General features: G+C 41.0%; 1 protein-coding gene across 6 annotated transcripts in view; it reads left to right on the top strand.

Annotated features, from left to right (window-relative positions):
• ASCC1 (activating signal cointegrator 1 complex subunit 1) overlaps positions 1-27,067 on the top strand; it is a 106,005-nt gene that overhangs the window by 29,082 nt on the left and 49,856 nt on the right. For all 6 annotated transcript variants that reach the window (XM_032607281.1, XM_032607280.1, XM_032607278.1 and 3 more), the window contains exons 6-7: positions 11,637-11,773; positions 25,552-25,671. In XM_032607281.1, the coding sequence (XP_032463172.1) occupies positions 11,637-11,773; positions 25,552-25,671 (257 nt within the window). The remainder of the gene's footprint in view (positions 1-11,636; positions 11,774-25,551; positions 25,672-27,067) is intronic.

The raw sequence follows: 27,067 nt of genomic DNA, 5'->3' as shown, positions 1-27,067 counted from the left end.
AATATAATTCCAATTTATCTCACAGCAGGGTCCAGTAGAAAAGCACATCAGTAATGAAAAATAGTAATTCAAAACTGTGTTTGGTGGAGCATTCTGAAGGCTTTGTAGATCTGTCTGAAGCAACAGGGGATTTCTCAGGCTGCCTGGAGAACCTGAACAGGTTATAGAACAAAAACTACATCATTCTGCTCATACTGTGGTGTGAAGGTTGACACTGGGCAGAAATGGCTAATGGATTTGGGGTCCATCCCCTCTCCCCAAGTTAGGATTAGTTTTTTCCATTTAGTATTATTCACTGAAGAAGAAAATTTATATATAAAAGCTTTAGTGGATAATTTAGGATTTTTCATGTGTAAGGGGAGTTGTAGGATTTGTAATTATCTTGTGAACTAATTTAGAATGAAGACGGATACAGGCATACCTTGGAGATATTGCACATTTGGTTCCAGACCACTGCAATAAAGTGAGACATATGAATTTTTTGGTTTCCCAGTGCATATGAAAGTTATGTTTACACTTTACTATAGTCTATTAAGTGTGCAATAGTATTGTGTCTAAAAAATGTATATACCTTAATTAAAAATAATGCTGTTGGAAAAATGGCAGCAATAGACTTGCTCCACTCAGAGTTGCCACAAAACTTCAATTTGTAAAAAACATAATATCTGTGAAGCACAGTAAAGCGAAGCACAATTAAACAAGGTGTGCCTGTAGTTGTCTTTGGTTGTAATAAAAGTTGTGAACTCCTGAGTTCTAATGTTAGGTGAGAAAGTAAGAAAAGGAGATGTTACAAGATTCATATAGTGTACCATTTGGATGGAGATGATTGTTGTGAATAAGTGTTTATCTTTTATTCATTCATTCACTATTTTTTAAATGTCTACCATTGTCCAGGCTATATATTTTGTGCTAACAATGGACTCTACCCTATGGATCCCATACTCTACTAGGGGGAAACAGTGTTCTTATAGAAATAGTTAGAGTACTGTGAGTTAAGTGCTATTAGAGGGAGTGCAGTGGGTTCACAGAGGAGAGATTCTCCAGTGGTTGGAAAAGGCTTATTAAGGGAGGTGACACTTGAATTGAGTCTTGAAAGAAGAACAAGAGTTCTGGCAAAGGGGGATGAGCATTCTGGGCAGAGGAACTGGCACTTGCAAGGTATGGAGGTGTTCTAGTCAGCTGTGTTCAGGGAAGAGTTAGGAGTTTGTTAAGACTGCAACCTGGAAAGTGAGTAGGGTAGGGAAGAGGTAGGAGTCAAGAGTGGAAAGGTGAATGGTATCCAGGTTGTGAAAGGTCATGTGTGGATTAAGGATTTTGAATGTATTTTATAGTCAGGAACCAGCAAAGGTTTTAAGTAGGGACTAATGTGATTAACTTAGCATTGTAGTTGCCTCTGAAGGCAGTGTGGAGGATGGATTGAGAGTTAAGGAGTGGGGTACGAGAGGCATCTACCAGTTAGAGACTATTGATACCATCTATTAAAAAAAAGACTAAGGGTTTCCCTGGTGGTGCAGTGGTTAAGAATCTGCCTGCCAATGCAGGGGACATGGGTTCGATCTCTGGTCCAGGAAGATCCCACATGCCATGGAGCAACTAAGCCCATGCGCCACAACTACTGAGCCTGTGCTTCTAGAGCCCGCGAGCCACAACTACTGAGACCACATGCTGCAACTACTGAAGCCTGCGCTCCTAGAGCCCATGCTCCGCAGCAAGAGAAGCCACCTCAGTGAGAAGCCCGTGCACTGCAACAAAGAGTAGCCCCTGCTCGCCACAACTAGAGAAAGCCCGCGCACAGCAACAAAGACCCAGTGCAGCCAAAAATAAATTAAAAAAAAAAAAGACAAAGGCCTGTGGCATATTCAGGAGGGGATATGTTCCAGAGATATTTTAGAGATCTCTCTAAAGTGGGGATAATAATGGTGCCTACCTTTAGTGTTGATGTGAAGAGTAAATGAGTTAATAAATTTAAGGTGTTTAGAGCAGAGCACGGTGCATAGTTAGTATTGTGTTTGCTCTTGTAATAATAGCACGGATTACTGTATAGGAGATGAGGGTAAGTGTAGCATCAAGAAGGAGCGGAGGATCTGACTTGAATAGGAGGTGTACCATTAACTCATCACTAATGTTTAAGTGATCATTGTCTGTCTTTGGGAATAGATGTAGGTTGGTAGATGGATTGCCAGCTAGTGCTTACAAGTAACTTATAGAGGAATAGTTAAGTTTTTAGAAAAGTATGTTTAACTATTCATTGTGCTTATCAACATAAGAGAGTTGTATCCTTTAGTTAAGGGGAGATGCTTTTTGCTTCTTTTCCGGTGGGTAAGGATATTTAGACCATGCGTGAGAACATTCATTTTTTCTGGTCACTGTAAAAGCTGATCCTTGAATATTTGTCCTTTGTTTTTAAGAACCTCTCCACTTTCCTGTAAGTATGTCTGGATAGAATTTATAAGATAGAAGAGTCAAAACCCTGTTTTCTGAAGCTTATTCAGCATAACGATTATTTGATTAATAACATACAGAGATTCTCAAATCAAAGTCAGCATTTGTGAACAGTCTTAAAGGATAGAAATGACTCAGCAGAGCCTAATTAGCTCTTGAGGGTGCTTTAAAAGGAAGAGTAAAGATGGCATTTGTTTAGAGTGTAGCCTAGTCATATAAAAAGCAAGAAGGGGGAAAGCCTCTATTTATTCCATACTACTATGTGCCAGAGGCTTCAGAACAACCCTGAGAAGGAAATGTGTGTTTTAGAGATGATGAAATTGAGTTTCAGAGCAGTGAGTAACTCACCTCAAGTAATACTATGGATAGGTAGCAGAAATAGAATTTGAAACCAGGCCTATCTGGTTGCAAAGCCAAATGCTCTTTTCACCAGTCTTATATGAATAACTTTTCTATGTGAATGAGGTAGGTATATATCACCCACCCAGGAGTGATTGTCTGGGATTTGGCCATAAAAAAGAGAATATAATGAGCATAGGGGAAGGCTTCCGTACTTATTTCCTCTCTTTCTTTGCATAGAATATCAGGAAGTGAATTGGTAGACCCCTCACAAATACCTGTTTCGTACTTATTTATAGGTTTTGTGAGAGCATGTAAAAAATCTATAGGACCTTTGAGTTAGAGGTAAACTGGGCCATCTCCCTCATCTTATAGAGAAGGAAACCAAGGTCCAAAGAAGTGAGATGGTTTGCCTGATCATAGCTGGTTTATAGCAGAGTTGGAATTAGAACCCTAAACTCTGTATTCCAGGTTAGAAGCCTTTTGTAGCTAAATCCCAAACCTTTGTTATGCCTGGAATTCCTGGAAGATGATATCTGTGCATATAATTTGAGGATTATTTTTTTTGTTTCTGGCTCTCAGCATGTACTGTCAAGGCCAAGTGCTGTACATTATATATGTTCTGGGTGCTACACATTTGGATCAGATTCATAGGCATTCTTTTCTTAACTCTCATGTAATGGAGCATGACCTTTGGGATCTGAGTCTGAAGAGAGGCTTCACTTCTGCCAGCTGATAGCTCTGGCAGATGTACCTATGTTATATCCCAACTGTGTGGACAGAATGGTTTGAGTTCTTACTGGGGCTTTAAGGAAAAAAAAGTGGGCTAATCCATACTTCTCTCTACTGGCCTTTTCCCCAAGCATGACATTTTTAGATTTCACTATTCCTTGTTAATTGTTCATTCTGATAGCACTGCCAGCAGTTCTGCCCCCGTGGACCCCGAGAGCTGGATTAAAAGTGAAATCAGTGAAGGCACTGTGATCATGTGGTGACTGCTGATAAATCATGGAGCTGCAGTTTGAATGAGAGGGTTAAGGTCTTGCACCTAGGACTGCTGAGTTAGAACTCGCCTTTGAACTCTGAACTGGGGCTTAGGCATGCACATAAGCTTTCTGTGGAGGTAGCTTTTGCATGCATTTTTTCCTTAGATGAGGTCCTATTTAACAAATAAAGAAACTGAGGCTCATAGATATGACTTAGCCATAAAGAACCCAACCCCCCAATCTAGATAGAACCACCCTAGGGGATTCTTGTTACTTCACCCTTTGCTTCAGCTTGCTGGGTGGAAGGTCACCACCGTTAGGATTTTCAGGCGCCAGCCTGGGTGGCCAACCTAACAAAGTAAAATAGTTCTGGCTCCGAGTAATGGTGAACTTGGAGCAGGGCCCAGTGTAATTAAACCCCTGGAGAAAAGAATTTGTTGTTGGCCTGTATTCATTACAGTGAAGAAGCTTGCGGGTAGAAATATGATATATTCCAAGCAAAGAAAAATAGTGGCTCTAGAGATCTATGCCATTGCCTTGAAGATTGTTTGGTTCCACATTAAATTTAGATAGTTCAGTAAGAGAAAAGCTTTTCTTGGTAGATGGCATTCCTAGGCAGGGTAAAATTTAGGGTGTTTCTCCATTTATTAAAAGACTGTCCAGTAGAGTTTCATATGCATTATATAACCTAAAACACAGTTAAAGCCTGTCTGAACTCTTATGACTCACAATTCCCCCAAAGACTTCAGTTTATGTTGCCTTTAGGTATCCCATGTGTTCCTTTCCTTGCTCTTTTGTGTTCTCTCTGTTTTATTTCCAAGTATTTACTATTTTTGTGGCCAGGGAACTCAAGTTGACTGAAGTGGTAGGCTCCCAAAGAAAAAGGTAAGGGAAGAAAAGTTCTAGAGCTTCTTTTTTCTAGATAGTAAGATAATAAATTTATGTTGGTTTAAACCACTAAGTTTGTGGTAATTTGTTATAGTAACAGTAGGATACTAATAATTTTAAACTCACAGAAAAGTTATAAGACTAAGGATAGTACTCTACTCAGATTCACTTGTTAATATTTTGCTTTGTTTTATCATTCTCTCTTTCTCTTTTTTCATCCTTTCTGAACTACTTTAAAGTGCACTGCATATGTCATGACCCTTTACCCCTCACACCTCAATATATATTTCCTGAGAATTGGAATTTTTTTTAATGTAATAACCAGGTACATCTTCCCATGTTTGAGTCATTTTTATTTTTGTGAAGTGTCTCTTTATGTCTTTTGTCTATTGCTCAGTAGCATTTTTAGTCATTTTCCTTTGATTTTTAAAAGTTCTTTATATATTAGAAATATTAACCCTTTATCTGTGATATATGTTGCAAGTATTTTCTTCTAGTGTATTGTCTTTTAACTTTGCTTATATTTTTTGCCATGTAAAAGTTTTCTCTTTTTAAGTAATCAAATTTATTGGTCTTATTGCATCTGGATTTCTAGTCTTAGTTTGACAGCCTTTTTCTACATCCAGGTTAAAGAGGAATTTACCCATCTTGTTTTCTTGAATAGTTTGTTTTTTTACGTTTCAGTCTTTAATTTGGAGTTTATTCTTGTGTGTGGTGTAATGAATGAATATAATTTTATTCTTTTTCCAAATGGCTGTCCAGTTGCCCTAGTATCATTTATTAACAAAAATCATATTTGCCTCAGTGGTTTGAGATAACAGCTTTGCCATCCACAAAGATTTCTGTGTGTACATGGTGTTTTTAACATTATATGTTGAAAGACCTTTGGGAAGTCATCAAATACAAAAGGTCAAATAAGAGTTGATCAGAGGTCAAGTAAACTATTCCATGAGAATAGCTCTCAGCAGGTTGAGTTATAGGTGAAAACTTGTTTCAGGATTGCTAAGATGCTCTTAAAAAGAAAAGGCATACAGATTTTTTTTTTTTTTTTTTTTGCGGTACGTGGGCCTCTCATTGTTGTGGCCTCTCCTGTTGCGGAGCACAGGCTCCGGACGTGCAGGCTCAGCGGCCATGGCTCACGGGCCCAGCCACTCCGTGGCATGTGGGATCTTCCTGGACCGGGGCATGAACCCGCGTCCCCTGCATTGGCAGGCGGACTCTCAACAACCGCGCCACCAGGGAAGCCCGGCATACACATTTTTATATTTAACAGCTTTATTGAGGTACAGTTTACATACCAAAAAACCCACCCATTTCAAGTGTACAGTTCAATCATTTTTAGTAAATTTACGGAGTTGTGCAATCATAACCATAATCTAATTCTATTTCTAGAACATTCCTGTCACTCCAGAAATGTCCCTTATGCCTATTTGCAGTCCCAGCCCTAACCCCAGGCAACCATCTGGCTTTCAGTCTCTACAGATGTGCCTCTTCTGAATATTTCACATAAGTGGAATCGTATAATATGTAGTTTTTGCATCTGGCTTCTTTTACTTAGTTATTGTTTTTGTAGTTTATTCATATTATTACATGTGTATGTTGCCTAGTAGTATTTCGTTGTATGACTGTACTAAATTTTGTTTATCCCTTCACCAGTTGATAGATATTTGGATTACTTCCACTTTTTGGTTCTTATAAATAATACTGCTGTGACATTCACTTACAAGTTTTTATGTGGACCTGCATCTTCATTTCTCTTGAGTAGAGTCCTAGGAATGAAACGTCTGGGTTGTACTGAAAATTCACGTTTAACTTTTTGAGGAACTGCCAAACTGTTTTCCAGAGGGGCTGCACTATTTTCCATTCCTCCCAGCAATGTATTCAGCAGTTCAGTTTCTCCATATCCTCACCAGTGCTTGTTATTGTCTGTCTTTTTGATTACAGTCATTCTAGTGAGCATGAAGTGATGTCTCATTTTGGTGTTGATTTGCATTTCCTAAAACACTAATGATGTTCAACACCTTTTCATATGTTTATTAGCCAGTAGTATATCTTCTTTGGTGAAATGTCTATTCAGATACTCTGCTCATTTTTAAATTGGATTGTGTATCATTTTATTATTGAATTTTTAAAAATTTAAAAATGTTTATATTTATCAGATATATGATCTGCAAATATTTTTCTCCCAAATAATTTTTTCTCTGTGGCTTGTCTTCTCACTTTCCTAATGTATCTTTTGAAGCACAAGTTTTTAACTTTGATCAAGTTCAGTTAATCCTTTTTTTCTTCTTTATGGGTTATGCTTATGCTTTTGATGCTCGTATCTCAGAAAAGACAATGATTAAAACTACTTTTCATGGAATTATGATATTTGCCTTATTTTCAGGACTAGTCTGGTGATCAGACTATTGTGTGAGTTTTGTTGAAATGTATAATGCCTTGCCTCTGGGTGATGGCCTCATTGTTCCAGAGTCCTTTGGGCAACTATTACTAGAGAGGCAGAGTAATATTGATCAAAAGTGTAGGCTTTGGGGCCTGACTACCTGGGTTTGAATTTTAACTTCATCCCTTCCTAACAGTGTTACTTTGGGAAAGTGGCTTTATTTCTCTGTGCCTCAGTTTCCTCATCTGTAAAATGGGGATAATACTATTGGGTTGGCCAAAAAGTTCATTTGTTTTTTTCCGTAAGATCTTACGGAAAAACTTTTTGGCCAGCCCAGTACTTTGCTCATAGGGTGTTTGTGTATATAAAGTTCATAAGAAATGCCTGGGGCAGAGTAAGCCTCAAGAAATATTAGCTCTTATTATTAGGGGAGCAATTCTCAACTGTAGTTTGGGGTGGGGTTGTGCATATTGGAATCATTTGTGGGGCTTTGCATGCCTTTCTAAAGAGACAGATTCCTCCATGGGTTACAGCAGCTGGGATGTTTAGTATTGCGCTTAGCCTTCCTTGACACATTTAAAGTTGATTGTTCCTTAAAATCACTTTCATTAAATGAGGCAGTTTGGGTTGATGTGTAGAATTATAAAACTCTTCATCAGATGTAAAAATAGCTCAAGCTCCATTAACACTTAGAAAATGAATAATCTATTAATTCCTCTTGCCAAGGGCAAAAATCAGGCAGTCCTTAGGCAAACCAAGAGCAGAATATAAGCTATCTGCATTTGATAAATACATTTTTCTGCTTTTGGGGTGGTTTATTAGTCCAGGGATCAGATTATGGGATAAGAACTTGTAATTCAGAGATAGAAGAATTCCTGCTTTGCTCCTGTTGGAGGATAAGATTCACAACTTTTTTTTTCTTGTCTTCATTTGCAAAATGAGTTTTATGAAATTTGAGACCTAATTATCTTCAAAAGGGATTCATGATCTGATATGGGACTACTATCAGAATATATAACGAATCCTTATAACTCAACAATAAAAAGACAGAAAATGGGCAAAGGATTTAAATAGACATTTCTCCAAAGGGGATGTACGAATGTCCAACAGGGTCATGAAAAGATGTTCAGCATCATTGGTCAATAGTGAGAAGCAAATCAAAACCACAATGTGATACCACTTTACACCTACTAGGATGACTATAGTAAAATTTAAAAAGGAAAATATTAAGTGTTGGTGAAAGTGTAGAGAAATAGGAACCCTTGTACATTGCTGCTTGGAATGTAAAATGGTTCAGTTTCTGTGGAAAAACAGTTTTGGTGGTTCCTCAGTAAGTTAAACATAGAGTCATCATAGGACCCAGCAATTCCACGCCTTAGTATATATCCAAAAGAGTTGAAAACATATGTCAACATGGATGTTGACACAGATGTTTTTTAAAGCTGCATTATTAATAATAGCCAAAAGATGGAATCAATCCAAATGACCATCAAGGGATAAATGGCTAAACAAACTGTGTTATATGCACACAGTGGAATATTATTGAGCCGTGAAAAAGGATGAAGTACTGATATATGCTGCAACTTGAATGAAGTTTGAAAACATGCTAAGTGAAAGAAGCCAGACACAAAGGTCATATATGGTATGATTCCTTTTATTTGCCATATCCATTATAGGCAAATCCGAAGAGACAGAAAGCAAACTAGAGGTTACCAGGAGATGAGCAATGGGAAATAGGGAGTGATTATTTAATAAGTATGAAGTGTTTTTATGGGGTGCTGAAAAAGTTTTCAAACTAAAGAGAGATGGTGGTTTTACAAAATTGTGAATACACTAAATACCATTAAATTTTGTACACTCTAAAATGGTTAATTGTGGGGCTTCTCTGGTGGCGCAGTGGTTGAGAGTCCGCCTGCCGATGCCGGGGACACGGGTTCGTGCCCCGGTCCGGGAAGATCCCACATGCCGCGGAGGCGGCTGGGCCCGTGAGCCATGGCCCACTGAGCCTGCGCGTCTGGAGCCTGTGTGCTCTGCAACGGGAGAGGCCACAACAGTGAGAGGCCCGCGTACAGCAAAAAAAAAAAAAAAAAAAAAAATTAAAATGGTTAATTGTGTGCTAAGTGAATTTCTTGTCAGTTTAAAAGTGGGGGAGACAAGTTTTAAAGTGCAAGGAATGATTATGCTAGAAAAGGATGACCATATTTGATGTGGCTACTCCAGTGTCTGGATATCTCTCCAAATTCATTTTTCACTCACCTTTGCTTGGGACAGTTTATTCTTTTTTTAATAAGTTAGTTTCTTTCTTTCTCTCTCTCTTTCTTTCTTTCTCTTTCTCTTTTTCTCTCTCTATCTTTCTCTTTCTGCATTGCTGCACGCGGGCTTTGTCTAGTTGTGGCGAGAGGGGGCTACTCTTCGTTGAGGTGCTCTGGCTTCTCATTGTGGTGGCTTCTCATTGCGGAGCACAGGTTCTAGGCGTGCGGGCTCTAGAGGGCAAGCTAAGTAGTTGTGGTACACGGGCTTAGTTGCTCCGTGGCATGTGGGATCTTCCTGGACCAGGGCTTGAACCCGTGTCCCCTGCATTGGCAGGCGGATTCTCAACCACTGCGCTACCAGGGAAGCCTGGGGCAGTTTGTTCTTACACAAAATATTTTACCTGAAAATACTGCAGTGTCTGCTAAGATAGAAACTTCTTTATAAAGAGTATACTACCTTTGGGGAAGCCCATAAGAGGCCCAGTTGCTCTGGAACTAATAAAGCTGATGAGGAACAAAAGTATTCTTAGAACCTGTAATTAGGTAGCATTCTGTTTTTCCTGGGCATAACATTTTATCAGGCTACCAGTTCATTTTTTAAAAAAATATTTCTTGAAGTGAAATTCGCCTAACATAAAATTAACCATTTTAAAATGAATGATTCAGTGGCCTTTTGTGCATTAGCAGTGTTGTGTAAGTACCAACTCTCTATCATTCCACATGTTTTCATCACCCCAAAGGAGAATCCCATACCCATGAAGCACATCCTTGCCAGCACTTGTTTTCCACTTTTTTGATTATAGGCAGCCTGATCGGTGTGAAATGGTACCTCATTGTGGCTTTGATTTGCATTTCTTTTAATGACTGAAGAAGTTGAACATCGTCATGTGCCTGTTGGCCATTTGTATTTCTTCTTTGGAGAAATATCTACTCAAGTCCTTTTTCTTTTTCTCTTTTAAAAACAATTAATTAATTAATTTTTGGCTGCGTTGGGTCTTCGTTGATGGGTCTATGTTGCTGCATGCAAGCTTTCTCTAGCTGTGGCGAGCGGAGTCTTCTCTTCGTTGTGGTGTGTGGGCTTCTCATTGTGGTAGCTTCTCTTGTTTCGGAGCTTGGGCTCTAGGTGTGCAGGCTTCAGTAGTTGCGGCATGTGGGCTCAGTAGTTGTGGCTCGCGGGCTCTAGAGCACAGGCTCAATAGTTGTGGCGCATGGGCTTAGTTGCTCTGTGGCATGTGGGATCTTCCCGGACCAGGGCTCGAACCCGTGTCCCCTGCATTGGCAGGTGGATTCTTAACCACTGCGCCACCAGAGAAGTCCCTTTTTCTTTCTTTAAATCGAGCTATCTTTTAGTTGTTGAGCTTTGTACGTGCTCTTTATATATTATGGATACAATATGATCCTTGTCAGATGTATGGTTTGCAAATATTTCTCCCATTCTGTAGGTTGTCTTTTTCACTTTATTTTTTGTTTTAACTTTTTACTTTCTATTGGAGTATAGTTGATTAACAGTGTTGTGATGGTGTCTTTTTCACTTTCTTGGTAGTCCTTTGATACACAAAAGTTTTAAAGTTTGAAGTCTAATCTGATTTTTCTTTTGTTACCATACTATTGGTGTCATATCTAAGAATCCATTGCCAAATCCAAGGTCATCGAGATTTTCCTCTCTTTTTCTTCTAAGAATTTTATGATTTTATGGTTTTAACTCTTATATCATTGATCCATTTTGACATAGGTTTTGTATATAGTATATGGTATGGGTTCACATCATTCTCTTGCATGTAGATATTCAGTTGTCCCAAAATCATTTGTTGAAGAGACTCTTCTTTCCCCATTAAATTGTCCTGGCAGCCTGGTTGAAAATCAGTTGGTCATGGATGTGTGGGTTTATTTCTCTGCACTCAATTCTGTTCCTGTAAGGAACGGCACCAAGAAACGGGGGAGAGCTTAAACAAGCTTTATTTGGGAACGCTCCCGCGCTAGGTTCACTGATCCAAGAGAAAGGGGCCAGAGAAGTCGCGCCTGGGCGAGGGTTTGGGCAGAATTTATAGGGGAAGAAGGGAAAGGGGTGTGGTGAATCCGGGAGGGCGCAGGGTATTCCTTATTTGGTGGTCTTTTCGGATATTGTGGGGGACCGTTAGTCCCGCCCCTCGAAAGGCGGGAAGGCTGGGCCCGGTGGAAAGTCCCCAGGTCATTTCCTGAAACTGGGTGGTCCGGAAAGTCTCCAGGTCAGTTTCAACCTGTGAGTCTGATTGCGTTCCCCTGCCTCGGGCCATTTGGCCTTACAGTTCGTACCATGTACTTTTGTATGGGCCTGAGTTTCTTGGTTTTTTCTCCCTTTGATAATAGGATCACGGGGTTGATAGCACCATTTTCCAGAATCCTAAAAAGCTTCACCTAACTATTGGGATGTTGGTGCTTTTGAGTGATCAAGAGATCCAGCAGACATGTGAGATGCTACAGCAGTGTAAAGAGGAATTCATTGAGTGAGTAATCCACAGGAGTGGGGAAGGGTGGTCACCCTGTACTGGCTTCTTTCTGGTATCACAGACTTGTTTTTGGACTAGGGAGCTGGGTGACATGGGAACAAAATTTGTTGACTCACCCATTTGTAACACTTAACATTGGATTATTGTCTAAAAGTTTAAATGGATTTAAAAGCATATATTTACAGATTTTGTGTGGAAAGGCTCTACCTTAAATTTTACCAGTTCAGTTGGCAAATTTTGTTCTTTAACAAGGACATCCCATTCTTTTCTCAAAAAGGAAATTCTCTTCATTATCTATAGAAGAGTGTAGGCTACTGTATTAGTTTTCTGTGCTGCTGTAACACATTATTACAACCTTGGTGGCTTAAAACAGCACAAATTTATAATCTTACAGTTCTGTGGGGCAGAAATCTGATAGGGGTTTCACTGGGCTAAAATCAAGTTACTGGCAGGGTTGTGTTGCTTTTTGGAGGCTCTAGGGAAGAATCTACTTCCTTGTCTTTAAAGTCCTGATTTAGAGGCCACCCACAGTACTTGGCTAGTAGCCTCCTTCCTCCATCTTCAAAACTAACAATGTTGCATCTGTTTGACCCTCAATCTGTTACATCTCTCTCTCTGGCCACAGCAGGGACAGGTTCTCTGCTTCTAAGGATGTGTGTGATTTAATTGAGCCCACCCAGATAATCCAGAGTAATCTCCCCACCTTAAACTCTTTCGCCTTAATCACATCTGCAAAACCTTCTTTGCCATGTAAGGTAGTATATTTACAAATTCCAAAGAGTAGAACATGGGCATCTTTGGAGGGCCGTTATTGTGCTTACCATAGTAACTCAAGCATTATAACATGATTCCATAGGAGAGTCTTCACTGTATTTCAGAAATGCAGTCTTTAATTTTCTTTTCTTTAATAAAGGTAGTTTTGTTTGAGTCAGTAAGGATACCAAAAACTGTCCAAGCAGTCGGTTTTGGCTCAGGGAAAACATTGCTGTTCTGATGGCAGAGTTGTTATTCTTTTTACTGTAAGATTTTAATTTGCATATACATCTGACCTAACAGCTCTGTTTCAAAGGATCATCTCTTCTGAGCCCCCCTTCCTTTGTTCCTTTTACTTAAGATTGAAGCAAACCAAGAGGAACTTGAAAATTAACTGACTTGAATAGTTTTATTTTTATTCAATTGTAAAATACAGGTCCTATACTATTCTGACATGGCCTTGTAGAAGTGGGTTACCTGGTTCATTGGGTAAAACAAGGTAAAAGGATTTAAATTTTTTCTCAAGGTATGTTGTATATGAAACTGTAATACAAAGACTTATTTGTGGGCCAGTTCTCTTTTTTCCATTAATTGTTTTGAAGACAAAATATTTTTCTTGAGCAAAATCATAAGCTGATCGTGTTTGCAGCTGCCTGTTCTTTCTGAATTTCAAACAGCAAAGAATACTTCTTTGTCTTGTTCTTTGCATAGTGATGGGCAACTATTTTCTCTCTATCAGACCTAAAATTCAAAATAATTTGGTGTTTGTAATTAGATATTTACAGTTTTCCTTGCATAAAATAAAATTTTATGCTTTACCTTACAAAGCAGAGCAATTTTACCTTGTTTAAAAATCACTTCTGATACTTTAACTCCCCAGATTACTTTTTGCTAAACAAAACTGAAAGCAGCTGCATTTTTTGGCTGCCATTAGGATAATCCTGCTAACAAAAAAATTAAAGGCGGATAAAATATTTGTTCAGAGAGGTATTTGGTTTTTTACCTTATGAAAATCAGGTCACAGGATTTTAATCACTGAAGCCTTATCCTGAGCTATGTGAGGATTTAGTTGAGTTCCTCCCTTTTATGTCTCTTGGTGTCTTTTGTGACTACATGCCAAATCTGAACCCTTTAAGCGTGTCAGAGTTGGTGTGCATAGGGAATGAAGAGCAGCCTTAATAGTTCCTAAGAATTTTTGACATGACAGGATGAAAACAGTAATTGTAGTTTTTCAAATTTAGCAAAGCTTTTGAAATAGGACACGTTACCCTGCCAAAAATCTGCAGTGCAGGCAAAAATTTTTTAAAGTTGCTCTTTTCAAAAAGCTGGAAAGGTTTAAAACCAGCAAGTATAGCAGGCCTCCCCAGCCTTCTTCTCTCACCTTCCCTCTGTTATACACACTTGTTTTAAAAGTATATAGTGCAAAATTAATCTACCTGATTGGCTAGGGGGGTGAGAATCAGAATTGGTTGTTTGTATTGTCCAGAAATGCCCTGTTTTCCTAAAAGGAAGAAAAGTCTCCTAAAAAAAAAAAAAAAAAAGATACTTATAATAAAGCCCTGGTGTAAAATGTATCACCTAACTTCTTTTTCTTTCTTATTCCTTTTTTTTTTTTTACATCTTTATTGGAGTATAATTGCTTTACAGTGGTGTGCTAGTTTCTGCTTTATAACAAAGTGAATCAGTTATACATATACATATGTTCCCATATCTTTTCCCTCTCCCTCCCACTGTTAGACCCAAACGGTCTACGAGGGATTCCAACTCGCCCAAGAACCGCCAAGAGTCGAGAGCCGCTGCAACACGCAAGAGGTTTATTAGGAGCCGATGCACCGGGGTTCCCTGAACCTCACGCAGGAGGCCGATGGGGAACCCCTAAAAGCGGAATCACATACTTTTTATAGGTTTATTTACTCATAGGGCGGGTATATTCTCACAATGATTGGGTAAATGTGGTGACTTTTGAATTCATTGGCTTAGGAACTTTTGTCCCACCTTCTGGCCGTTATAGTTGTCTGTTCATTGTGGCGGTTAGGGCGTATACCTGTTACGGGCAACTGGAAAATTACCCGCTGTCTGGCAAGTCCCCGTCAACTGAAAAACTCCAAGAATTGGTTTCGATAGGGAGAAGGAGTGGCGCACGATAGGGAGAAGAATTGGTTTACGGGAACAAGTGAGGGGGTGGAAAGTCCCTAAAGGCCCCACATTCCCCCCTTTTTTTTTTGTAACTAATTTCAATCATGGAATTTCAGTTTCTTTTTGCGAGTTTTGGTATTGTTGCCTTAGCATTAAAACTTGTACCGTACTAATGCGTTCTCTAATAAAGGCTATCAGGCGATTCAGAATGCATGGTCCAAAAGTTAAGAGCAACAATAAAATAATGAGGGGCCCTAACAAGGTGGAAACTAAAGTAGTAAGCCAGGGAGATTTATCAAACCACGATTGAAACCATCCTTTTTGATTTTTCCTTTCCTGTTGTCTTTTGTCCAGGCGCTCCCTAAGTTTGTCCATAGTTTTGGTAATAGCCCCAGAATGATCAATATAAAAACAGCATTCTTCTTTTAGTGCAGCACATAGTTCGCCCTCCTTAAGGAACAGCAGATCTAATCCCCTCCTGTTTTGCATTACCACCTCTGAAAGCGAGGTGAGGGATTCTTTTAACTGAGTTATGGAACTTTCTAATGCCCGGAGGTCAACATCTACAGCTTGCCTTAAGGCATCATAATAGTGGGGTTGTTGGATGAGGGCTGTTGTACCCGTTCCTACCCCGGCTGCCATTCCTAGTCCTAGGAGTACAGCCAGGGTGAGTGTTATGGGTTCCCTCTTAAACCTTCCTCTGCCCTCATATTCATCTAGAAAGGATGAATCTGAATGATAAATGAGTCTGGGGACCAGCTGAACTAACACACAAAAATCGATTGAAGCTTTAAGGACCTCTAAAGAAATGCAGGGGGTCAATCCTGTGTTACATGCCCACCATCCATCTGGAGGAGGGAGGAGATACCCTGAGCCCTGTGGGAGGCTTAAATTGGCACAAAGATGTCGGTGGGACGAGGGGGGCGTTCCTACACATGTACCGTTTCCTAATACTGAGGCCAGGGTCAATTTACTATTTCCTTCTTGTTTTCATCGACATTGATCTGGAGTGTTAATATTATTAGAATTATATCCTATAGCATCATAATAAGGGGGAGGAGCAGCATAGCAAAGCCAACAGGATTTGGTAGCCTCCGGGTTTCTGGCATTTAAAACCTCAAAAGCCGCCTGGACCAATGAGAGCATTCGGTCCCGGGGGGTCTTGGGCTTGATTGTTATTCCTTTTGGCTCAGAAGTTTGGTTTCTTATCTCTGGTAACGCTGTGGGAGGGGCCAAAGGTAGCGAAGAGTGCCCTATCTCAGGGTTGGGGCTTATAGGAACTGGAGTAGGGGTTTCAATTTTTAGTTTGATGGTCATTAGTAATCCATCATTATATCCTTCTTTATAAAACCTGATTCCCCATGAATGGCCATTTATCCAGTTTTTATCCTTTTTTCCTGGTTCACTAAAAGAGATCTTAAGGGGATGGCACCATTTAGTACATTCAGGCCTATAAGTTAAGGGGTTGGTTGGGTGTGTATAATTGGCTGTCACCTTAATAAAGTCCCAGCCAGAGGTGGGCTTCCAATAGGTGTCTCCTGTGGTTTCACACCCCCAGCTTTTACAATAAAAATGTTCCTTTCCCCCACATTGATAATTTAGGGACCTATGGCGATGAAATCCCGGGCATACATAAAAGGTAGGGTTGCTAAGTTTCTGTCGCGTACCCGAGTTTTGGCAGCCGTATTGGCCGGCCCGACCGGGTATGGATGGGGCATTTTGACGATCATGGGAGTGTGCTGTGTCCCAATTGGGAGCTCCTATGGCTAATTTACAAACATCGGGGAAAAGGTCTGGCCACCAGGTCCAAGGAGCAGCAGTATGGCTAACAGACCATATTACATCTCCAGTTTGGGAAATTACCTGCCAGGTTAAATGCTGGGGCAGGTGAGGACTAAAATTACTCACAGTCAGTTAGGGGTAACAAAGTTAAAGTTATAAATCTGATGATCGCAGAAGCTTGAGCTTGAGCGGGTTGCTGGTCTTTTGGGCTCGCCATTCCGATGTTGCAGATGCTGGTGCGGCCTTCACGTGTGAAGCGTGGATCCACGCAGCGATGCCGTCTACCTTTATAGCCGTGGGGGTGGTGAGCAGGACGATGTATGGTCCTTTCCACCGAGGCTCTAGAGTCTGGGTTCGGTGCCGACGGACGTACACGGAATCTCCGACTTGGAAGGGATGAGCCTCTGCTGGTGTTCCTGGTCGGTAAGCCTCTGCCAGCTGGGACCACACCTCCTTTTGGACCAACTGGAGTCCCAACAGCCTAGCATATAAGTCAGTGTTATTCTGGCAGTCAGGACTTAATTTCTCCCTTAGCGTAAAAAGAGGAGGTGGGGCCCCGTATAGTATTTCAAATGGAGTAAGATAATAGCGGGAGGGGGTATTTCTAGCCCGGAACAGGGCTAAGGGAAGGAGCACCGTCCAATCTGTACCGCCAGTCTCTATGGACAATTTAGTTAGGGTCTCTTTTAGAGTTCTATTCATTCTCTCTACCTGTCCTGAACTCTGGGGTCTATAGGCACAATGTAATTTCCAATCAGTCCCCAGGTATTTGGCCACACCCTGACTTACCTGGGCGACGAAGGCGGGACCATTATCTGATCCTATTACCTTTGGTGCCCCGAACCGGGGGAAAATTTCTTCTAAGATCTTTTTGGCCACCACAGTAGCTGTCTCCTTCTTCGTTGGGAAAGCTTCTACCCATCCTGAGAAGGTATCTATAAAAACTAGAAGATACCTGTTACCGTACCTTCCAGGGCGTATTTCAGTTAAGTCGACCTCCCAATAGGCTCCTGGGCGGTCTCCTCTGAGCCTTTTTCCGACCTCAAGTTTTCCTTTATGGGAGTTTACCTGTTGGCATGGAATGCACTCTCGTGCAATCTGCTCAGCTAATTTAGTTAGTCCAGGGGTATCATAACCTGTCTTGTGTAGTAGGGACACCATCTTTTTGGTTCCCAAGTGTGTCCATCTGTGAATCTGTTGTAGCATGGATTTTGCTTGTTGAGGAGATAATGTTCCTTTAGTTATGGCTGGGGTAATTGTTCCCCTATCATTTGGTTTCCCAGGACTCTCATCTGATAGTTCTAGTATGATTTCCCGTAGAGCCACTTCTCGTGCCACCCTATCTGCCAATTTGTTGCCTCTTGTCACCGGGGTATTGTCCTTCTGGTGTCCGGGGCAATGAATGATGCTGACTTTAGTGGGGAGCATGAGGGCAGCTAGCAGTGCCACTATTTCTTCTTTGTTTTTAATTTCTTTGCCCGCCGAGGTGAGCAACCCTCTTTGTTGGTAAATGGCCCCATGGACATGGGCGGTAGCAAATGCGTACCTACTGTCCGTATAGATGTTTACTTTTTTGTTTTCTGCTAGTTCCAATGCTCTAGTCATGGCGATTAGTTCAGCCCGTTGGGCCGATGTCCCTTGCGGTAATGCGGCTGCCCAGATGACCTCTTTCCCGTCTACCACGGCAGCTCCCGCCCGACGCTTACCTTCCTCTAGGAAACTGCTTCCGTCAGTAAACCAGGTAACGTCGGCGTTGGGGAGGGGCTGATCCATCAAGTCTGGTCTGCTACCGTGTGCTGCAGCCAGTACTTCCTGACAATCATGGATGACGGTAGTGCTTTCCAGGTCAGGGTCGGGTAGCAAGGTGGCCGGGTTGAGTCCTGTGGCTGAGGTAAACTTAATACGATCTGAGTTTAACAGCAGGGCTTGGTAATGAGTCATCCTGGCATTTGTTAGCCATCTGTCGGGTGGCTGGCGAATTACACTTTCTAATGCATGGGGGGCTGTTATCGTTAGGTTCTGCCCCAAAGTCAGTTTGTCAGCATCTTTGACCAAAGCGGCCACCGCGGCGATTATTTTTAAACAGGCGGGCCATCCTGCTGCCACAGGATCCAATTTCTTTGATAGGTACGCAACCGGGCGATTCCAGGGGCCCAGTTTCTGAGTTAGTACTCCCTTTGCAATACCTTTATTCTCGGCCACGTACAGATGAAAAGGCTTAGTGATCCTTCCCCCGTTCCTTTTTTTAGGGCATTCTCTTGCCCAATGACCTTTTTCTTTACAGTAGGCACATTGGTCCTTGTCTAATGGCCGCCTTCTATCCGTTGTTCGCCCTTCCTGTCTATTTCTGTCTCTACTGTTTCCTCCTCTGACTACAGTGGCCAGTATCTTACTCAAATGTCTTTCTTGCCTCTTATCTCATCTTACCTCACGAGCCTCTTGTTCCTTCTGCTTTCTTTCTTCTCTTTCTTCTTCTGTCTCCCTCTTATTATATACCTTATCTGCCTCTTTTACTAAGTCCTGAAGGGAGAAACCTTGTAGGCCATCCAGCCTTTGTAACTTCTTTCTAATATCAGGGGCCGCCTGGTCAATAAAGGCCATTGCTATGGTGGCCTTATGTTCCTCAGAGGTTGGATCATAAGGAGTGAATCGTCTAAAAGCCTCCATTAAGCGTTCTAGGAACACGGTTGGCGATTCCTGGGGCCCCTGAGTTACCTCTCTTACCTTAGCCAAATTCGTGGGGCGCCTGGCCGCTCCATGGAGACCCGCCACCAGAGCCTGGCGATACATTTTCAGGTGCTCCTTACCTTCCGGGGTATTAAAGTCCCAATTCGGCCTGACGAGTGGAAACCCGGCATCAATCTCGTTAGGCAACTGGGTAGGTTGTCCATTGGCGGCTAACACATTCTTTTTAGCCTCCAGGAGAACCCGTTGCCTCTCCTCAGTTGTGAGGAGAGTCTGGAGGAGCTGTTGACAATCATCCCAGGTGGGTTGGTGGGAGAAGACAAGAGACTCTATTAGAGCAGTAAGAGCCTGTGGGTTTTCAGAGAAAGTAGGGTTATGCATCTTCCAATTGTAAAGATCTGCAGAGGAAAAGGGCCAGTATTGAAGGGGCCTATTCCCGTGGTTATCGGGGGGGCCATATTCTCTAAGGGGTAAAGCAGTAGAATCCGGGGAAACAGCCCTCCGGCTTCTGGTGCCCGCCGAGGGACCCCCCCTTTCCGCCATAACAGGTGGCCCTACTGGTGCGGAGGGTTGTGAAGCTGGGGGTCCTAGGGGCGACATGGGATTTAGGGCCGGAGGATAAGGAGGTGGGGAATCTAGAAGAAGCAAATCAGACTGCAGGTCAGGATATATCGCCTTTGGCGGGTCCGGGGCAGCAGATGACTTTTCCGTGTCTGGGGTTTTCTTCAGGGCCAATATCTCCGATTGTGCTGGAGCGCATGCAGACGTGCCTGTTGAGGAAACAAAGGGCCGGACCCACGGAGGCGGGGAGAGAACTAGATCTTCCCAGACCAAGATATATGGTATCTGGTCTGGGTGTCCGTGGGGTCCTGTGTTAAAGACCCTAGACTTGACTAGCCCAACCTTATATAACAAAAAAGATCCTTCGGGTGGCCACCCTGTCTGAAATGTAGGCCACTCAGAGGTACACAGCGTTTGCCATTTTCCTTTCCTTACTTCTACCGAAAGGTTGTGGGCCCTAGCCCTAACTTCGGTCCAGTGGCTTAGGGTAAGAGAAAGAGGAGTCGTCATAGTTTGTCCCATTGTCGTCCGTCAAAAGAAAGATAATAGTACAGAAAAACAATAAAATTTCAAAAGACACACATTGATATTGCCGCCGCGAACTTAAACCCGAAACCAACTCAAATTCAGATGGCAGCTTATATAACCTGCCAGAACCAGCCGCCGCGAACTTAAACCCGAAACCAACTCAAATTCAGATGGCAGCTTATATAACCTGCCAGAACCAGATGAAGGGGAGACAAAATTTGTTTCTCCTTCCAGATGGACCACCAGGGCGTCCCCCGGGGCCCGTGGACACCAGCTTTCGGCACGTCTGCCTAGCCAGGAGTCCAATACAGATTCCACAGCAAGCCGGTTCGCACGGCTTTTTCCTAATGGCGGCTAGCAACAAACAAACGACAAACAAACAGACAATTGGGCTCGAGCCTACCTGATACCTCCGACTCCCGATGTTCTTGTGACCCGGGGGCGAGTGGGGATCCCGGACGAGCCCCCAAATGTTAGACCCAAACGGTCTACGAGGGATTCCAACTCGCCCAAGAACCGCCAAGAGTCGAGAGCCGCTGCAACACGCAAGAGGTTTATTAGGAGCCGATGCACCGGGGTTCCCTGAACCTCACGCAGGAGGCCGATGGGGAACCCCTAAAAGCGGAATCACATACTTTTTATAGGTTTATTTACTCATAGGGCGGGTATATTCTCACAATGATTGGGTAAATGTGGTGACTTTTGAATTCATTGGCTTAGGAACTTTTGTCCCACCTTCTGGCCGTTATAGTTGTCTGTTCATTGTGGCGGTTAGGGCGTATACCTGTTACGGGCAACTGGAAAATTACCCGCTGTCTGGCAAGTCCCCGTCAACTGAAAAACTCCAAGAATTGGTTTCGATAGGGAGAAGGAGTGGCGCACGATAGGGAGAAGAATTGGTTTACGGGAACAAGTGAGGGGGTGGAAAGTCCCTAAAGGCCCCACACCACCCCTTCTTCCTTATTCTTGATCTTCGATCTCAGTCTTTGTACTTGGTATGCTTAGAAAAAAATGTCAATAAATAATTGCATTTCTAACCTGAACGTTTTATGATGTAAAGATCGCAAATTAAAATATAAAGGTGGAAAACATTGGAAATGAATAGTCTACTATAACATGCTGTAGCTTAATTTAATGGCTTTTTAAATTGAGGTATTAAATGTGGCTATATTGGCGTTTAATTAAAATTGTGGTGATACATAGATATTTTAAAGAAATGGGTAGTTGAATGTTCGTTTTAAATTTGGGGGTGGTATTTGAGTTTAAGGTATATCACCTGACCAGAAATAGAACTTTCATTTCAATTCTTAGGCTAAAGGCTCACGTAGCTGTGTAGATTTCAAATGAATTATTCACGATGTTCAGTACATGCTGAAACACTAAATGTGTCCCTTGTGACTTTTCTTTGTGATATGTTGAACACAAACAGTGCCATGTCTCTGAGTATATAGTCTGACAAATGTGCAGCTCTTCTTTAGCTCCCGTTAACACTCTACTCATACCTAAGTGTTCCCAGTAGGCCTGAAGTAAAACCAAATAAGAAGTTAAAAAGGGACAAGAATGAGGAGAGGAGAAGAGGAAAAATACCCACAGATAAATGTCCCTAATTATTGCCTCATATGTCTCTCCATTGAAGAGTGTGCTCAGTGGTATCCAAGGTGGAATAGTTTGGTCACCAAGACAAAGAGCATTTATCAAGCAAACCATTGGATTCTCTCCCGCTCTTTAATTCTCCCTCTTGATAAATCCTAGGGATAGGTTGAAAGAGTTTGTTTCTACTTGTAAGGCAGACTTTGAATCTGTTCATTGTTTTGTTTTTGGTGCCGCATCTAATTCCAGTGGTTTGAGGTAGTTTAGAGTGAGGACATATATACAAAAGAAATGTTAAAGTCAGACAGATTAGAAACCATAAAGATGGAATGGGAAGAAAATTCTGTCTAAACCGAGGTGAGATAATAATTGTACTAGAACTTTAACATTTAGTGGTGTTTTCAAGCATCAGTATACTTGAACTATGGGAATTCTTGGCAGTCCAGTGGTTAGGACTTGGCGCTTTCACTGCCGGGGCCCTAGGTTTGATCCCTGGTGGGGGAACTAAGATCCCGCAAGCCGTGCAGTGTGGCCCAAACACACACGCACATATATATATATATATATATATATATATATATATATATATACTTGAACTAAATTCCAGAAAGGAAAACACCAATTATTATAATTCTTATCTGATAAAAAGGAACATAATTTTTCAGGAGAGAATCCTTTTCTGGTTCTCAACCCAAGAAAAAGTTGTATAAATCTTAACATAAAGAACCCAGGTGATGATGAGCTGTGTCTTCAACAGGAGTTTGGCAGAAGATATAAAAACATTGTTCACGTTGCTCTTTCTTGTATTGACCCCTGGAAATTGAGAGTGTAACATTAAATATAACCCAGTAAAAACATTTTAGTGGGAAACTAAACCAGTGGTATGGTGCTTTCTGGTGATCTAACTATGCAAGGTTAGAGCTGAAAAAACATAGAAGAATGTACACTTAGTATTAAATTTTTTTTCCCCAAAAGTTTTGTTGACTGCCCTTTGATAGGATTTAATGGCAGTCTTTCATATTGAATTCTTTGACTATAACTAGAAATGGAGATACACTGTATTGGCTGGCTATCTATCTATCTATTTTATTTATTTCTGCATTGGGTCTTCGTTGCTGCGCGCAGGCTTTCTTTAGTTGTGGCAAACGGGGGCTGTTTTTGGTTGCGGTGCACGGGCTTCTCATTGCGGTGGCTTCTCTTGTTGCAGAGCACAGACTCTAGGCGCACGGGCTTCAGTAGTTGTGGCACATGGGCTCAGTAGTTGTGGCACATGGGCTTAGTTGCTCCGCGGCATGTGAGATCTTCCTGGAACGGCTCGAACCCATGTCGCCTGTATTGGCAGGCAGATTCTTAACCACTGCGCCACCAAGGAAGTTTGTATTGTTGATTGAAGCTAAAGACTTCAATCAGATAATAATTCAGAGCTTGACTTGTGTTTTGGAATATCCCACTTATTGGAGGTGGTTATAGGGATACTTATGATCAGGGTCATAATTTTTCTCATTAAAGTACCTGTCTAAAATAGTTGAGTTATTTAGTTTCTTAAAAAATTCTGGTCTTGTGCAGTAATAACGGCCTTGGTGTTTTAAGGGAATCTTTTTTTTTTTTTTTTTTTTTTTTTTTTGGCAGTACGTGGGCCTCTTACTGTTGTGGCCTCTCCCATTGTGGAGCACAGGCTCCGGACAGGCAGGCTCAGCGGCCATGGCTCACGGGCCCAGACGCTCTGCAGCAAATGGGATCTTCCCGGACCGGGGCATGAACCCGTGTGCCCTGCATTGGCAGGTGGACTCTCAACCAGTGCACCACCAGGGAAGCCCTTAAGGAAATCTTTTACCATTAGGATTCCTAGGTTATAAAAGGATCTCCCTGGGCCTCAATTAAATATCAAGAAAACTTTTTTGTTTTGCCTTATTTGGAATTATTTTTTGATTAATCCTAACAGTCTGTTGTCTTTGAGCCAGTACCACATTTTATTCAATGACAATATAGGCGTGTGTCCACATTCTCAAAATTGTTCAGGACATCTTCTCCCTTTATAGTGGTACATCCAATCAATGTTTATCAGAGATTTATGGAGTACCCATTTTATATAAGGCACTGTCCCAGGTGCTGGGGATATAGGAGTAGAAAAGATGGATAGGGTCCCTGGCCTCATGGGGCTTGGAGAAGGCTGTTTGGTGAGCTGATTTTTAGCTGGGTTTCATGTTGTCACAGCAAAGCCTTTACTAGTTGAAGCATAAGTCTGTTTAAGAGGACTGGGAAGAAAGCAGGATGGTGGGTTTTACTTAACATAAAAGAAATACATGTTAACTTTAGAAGAGCTAAAAATTGCAGATAAACAGGAATTCCCTGGCTGTCCAATCGTTAGGACTCCACGCTTTCACCGCCAAGAGCACGGTTTCGGTCCCTTGTCGGGGAATTAAGATCCCGCAAGGCAAGCAGTGCGTCCAAAAAAAAAAATTGCAGATAAACAAGATATAACTTGTAATATTACCTAAAGATAATTACTATTAACATTTTGGGGCATGTACTCCCACGCTTTTTGGTTTGCATATATGTATTTTTTTCCTTTGAGGTGTAATTTACTTACAGTAAAATGCACAGAGGTTAAGTGTAGTTGATGAATTTTGATAAATGTGTACACCCATGTAACTTCACCCAAATCAAAATGTAGAACATTGCCATCACCCTAGGAAATTCCTTCATGCTCTTTTCCAGTAAATTCACTTCTCCCAAAAGTAACTGCTGTTCTGATTTCTGTTACCACAAATTAAATGTGCTTGTTCTCTAATGTCATATAAATAGAATCATTCAGTATATACACTTCTGCGTTTGGCTTCTTTTGCATATATTTTTTTATTTTAACTTTTTAATGAATAATACATTTACATGGTTCAAAAATTTTAAAGTACAAAGGATATGCAGTGAAGAGTTTCCTGCCTACTCTTACCCCACCAAGCACCCTGATCTCCTCTCTGAAGGCAACAGATTTTAGCAGTTTCTTTGTATTATATCCTTTCAGAGATTTTATGTATGTACAAGCATATAAATATGTATATATATTAAATTTTTTATCCCCATCTTTTGCACGAATAATGGAATTGATTCAATATTTCATCAGGAGTTGCAAAATGGTGATATTCTAATTCCATCATTACCTCTACATCTATCAGTTGGAATTCTTCTGAAAGAACTTTCCTTTATTGGCTGTGGTTGGATATGTACCTGAATTTATAATTATTTCCTTGGGTTTGGCTCCTAGAAATTGAATTGCTTGGGCAAAGTTTTTCTATTCTTGAAGGCTTTTTATAAGTATTGCCAAATTGTTCTTAGAAATGGGATAGCAGTTTGCACCTTCACTGTTGTTATATGAGTGAAATACTGTCTGCAATTTGTAGAAATAATAAGGTAAAACCGGAGGGATGGGCAATGTAGTAAATGTCTTCATCAATCAGAACTGTCATCACTTGGCCTTTTCTGAGACATTTCTTAGACATGCTAATAAACTGGTATTGGGATAAATATAGTGTGACTTTGGAAATACTTGTGGTTCTAGTTTGTGTTCATTAAACATGTATCTATTTTGAAATTAGAAGGACGGTTAAATCATGTTGGTTAGAAAAAACCCTCAACAACTTCATTTTTGTAATATTTGACTATGTATATTAACCATGTTTCAAAATATAATAGCCCTCTTAACTTAAACAGTTATGAAAAATCTAATGTGTTTTCCTTTGCAGTGACATTTCTGGGGGCAAACCCCTGGAAGTAGAGATAGCAGGGATAGAATACATGAATGATGATCCTGGCATGGTGGATGTTCTTTACGCCAAAGTCCATATGAAAGATGGCTCCAACAGGTATGTTTCTGGAATACTTCTTTGTTTTAATTGTGAGGTGCCTAGAAGAATCCCTGGAAGTTCAGGTAGTTTTGATTCCTTTTCTTTGAGGTCTTATTATTGTAAGGAGTGTGTAAATTCTTTCTTTTTCTGAAATAGTAAGTTAATATCTTGCAAGAGGAATTTGTTGTAGGAAAAAGTATCAGACTTTTAGTTTGATAATTATTGAATTACTTGGATGGTAGATATTGATAGTAGCAATCTAGTTTTTAATGGAACTCAGTGCCTCCTTCATGGTTTCCAGGATAATAGGAGGCAGGAAGGATGGCATATTAGGATGGCAGTTTCAAAAGTGACATAATGCAGATCTAGTGAATACCAGGGCAAAATAGGGATGATAACTATACAAACTTCATAGGATTATTAGAATTAAACTAATATACATAAAATGCTTAGATCAGTGCTTGGCACATACTGACATCATCAAAACATACATTGAAAATGTTTGCTATTTTTAATTTTTGTTACTACCACACCTCGATCCCTACTTGGAATTCTCAGTCTGCAACCCAGGCTATTTTTGAGGCTCTCCTAGGCATCCAGAGCCCTTTGCAATATTAGTACCATTTATTAATCTGTGCAAGGCCTTTGGTGAGCAGAGGAGCGCAACTTGAATTGGAAGTTTGTTTCTGTGTGGTCTTTTCATTAGGGCAGGATAGAACAGAACTCACACTGAACAAAAAACCCTTTAGGGAAAATCTGTGTCTCTAGGCAGGCCCCCAAATTGATTTGCTTTCCTAGAGGATCTCTTGGAAGGTTTCTCTTATCTCAATTTGAATTGATGATCTCAGTTATCTTCTATCTCAATTCCAATGGAAGTGAATTTTGAGTGTAAGGGAGGAAAAAAAAGATATAGAATCAGTTTTTGTGTGTGTGATGTATGTCAATTACATCTCAATAAAACTGGAGAAAAAAAGTGTCTTAATATCATTACTGGGAATTCCCTGGTGGTCCAGTGGTTAGGACTCCGCACTTTCACTGCCATGGGCCCAGGTTCAATCCCTGGTCGAGGAACTAAGATCCTGCAAGCCATTTGGTGCAGCCTAAAAAACAAACAAAAAAAAACACCAAGTTTTGTAAAGTCCCCTCCCCAAATCGCAGTGTCTAAGGGACTTGTACACCTCTTGTTTAATTCAATATTAAAACTATTTGAATGCCTCCTTTGTGCAAGGTATTTTGAAAGACTATGTAAATTGATACAGAAATGAGTAAGACATGGCCCAGTTTTTAAGACACATTCAGTCATTTGTGTTTCTTTATGTGAAGAGACACTGCTCAATGCAGAGGCATGGAGGAGAGGCCATGTTATAACAAAAACACAGTCAACTTTCTTTGTATGATTTCATATATTTTAGAT

Source organism: Phocoena sinus, chromosome 16 (genome assembly GCF_008692025.1).
Source record: "Phocoena sinus isolate mPhoSin1 chromosome 16, mPhoSin1.pri, whole genome shotgun sequence".
NCBI lineage: Eukaryota > Metazoa > Chordata > Mammalia > Artiodactyla > Phocoenidae > Phocoena > Phocoena sinus.
Note: the sequence above shows the minus strand (reverse complement) of the source record. Positions and strands in the feature narration are given on the sequence as shown.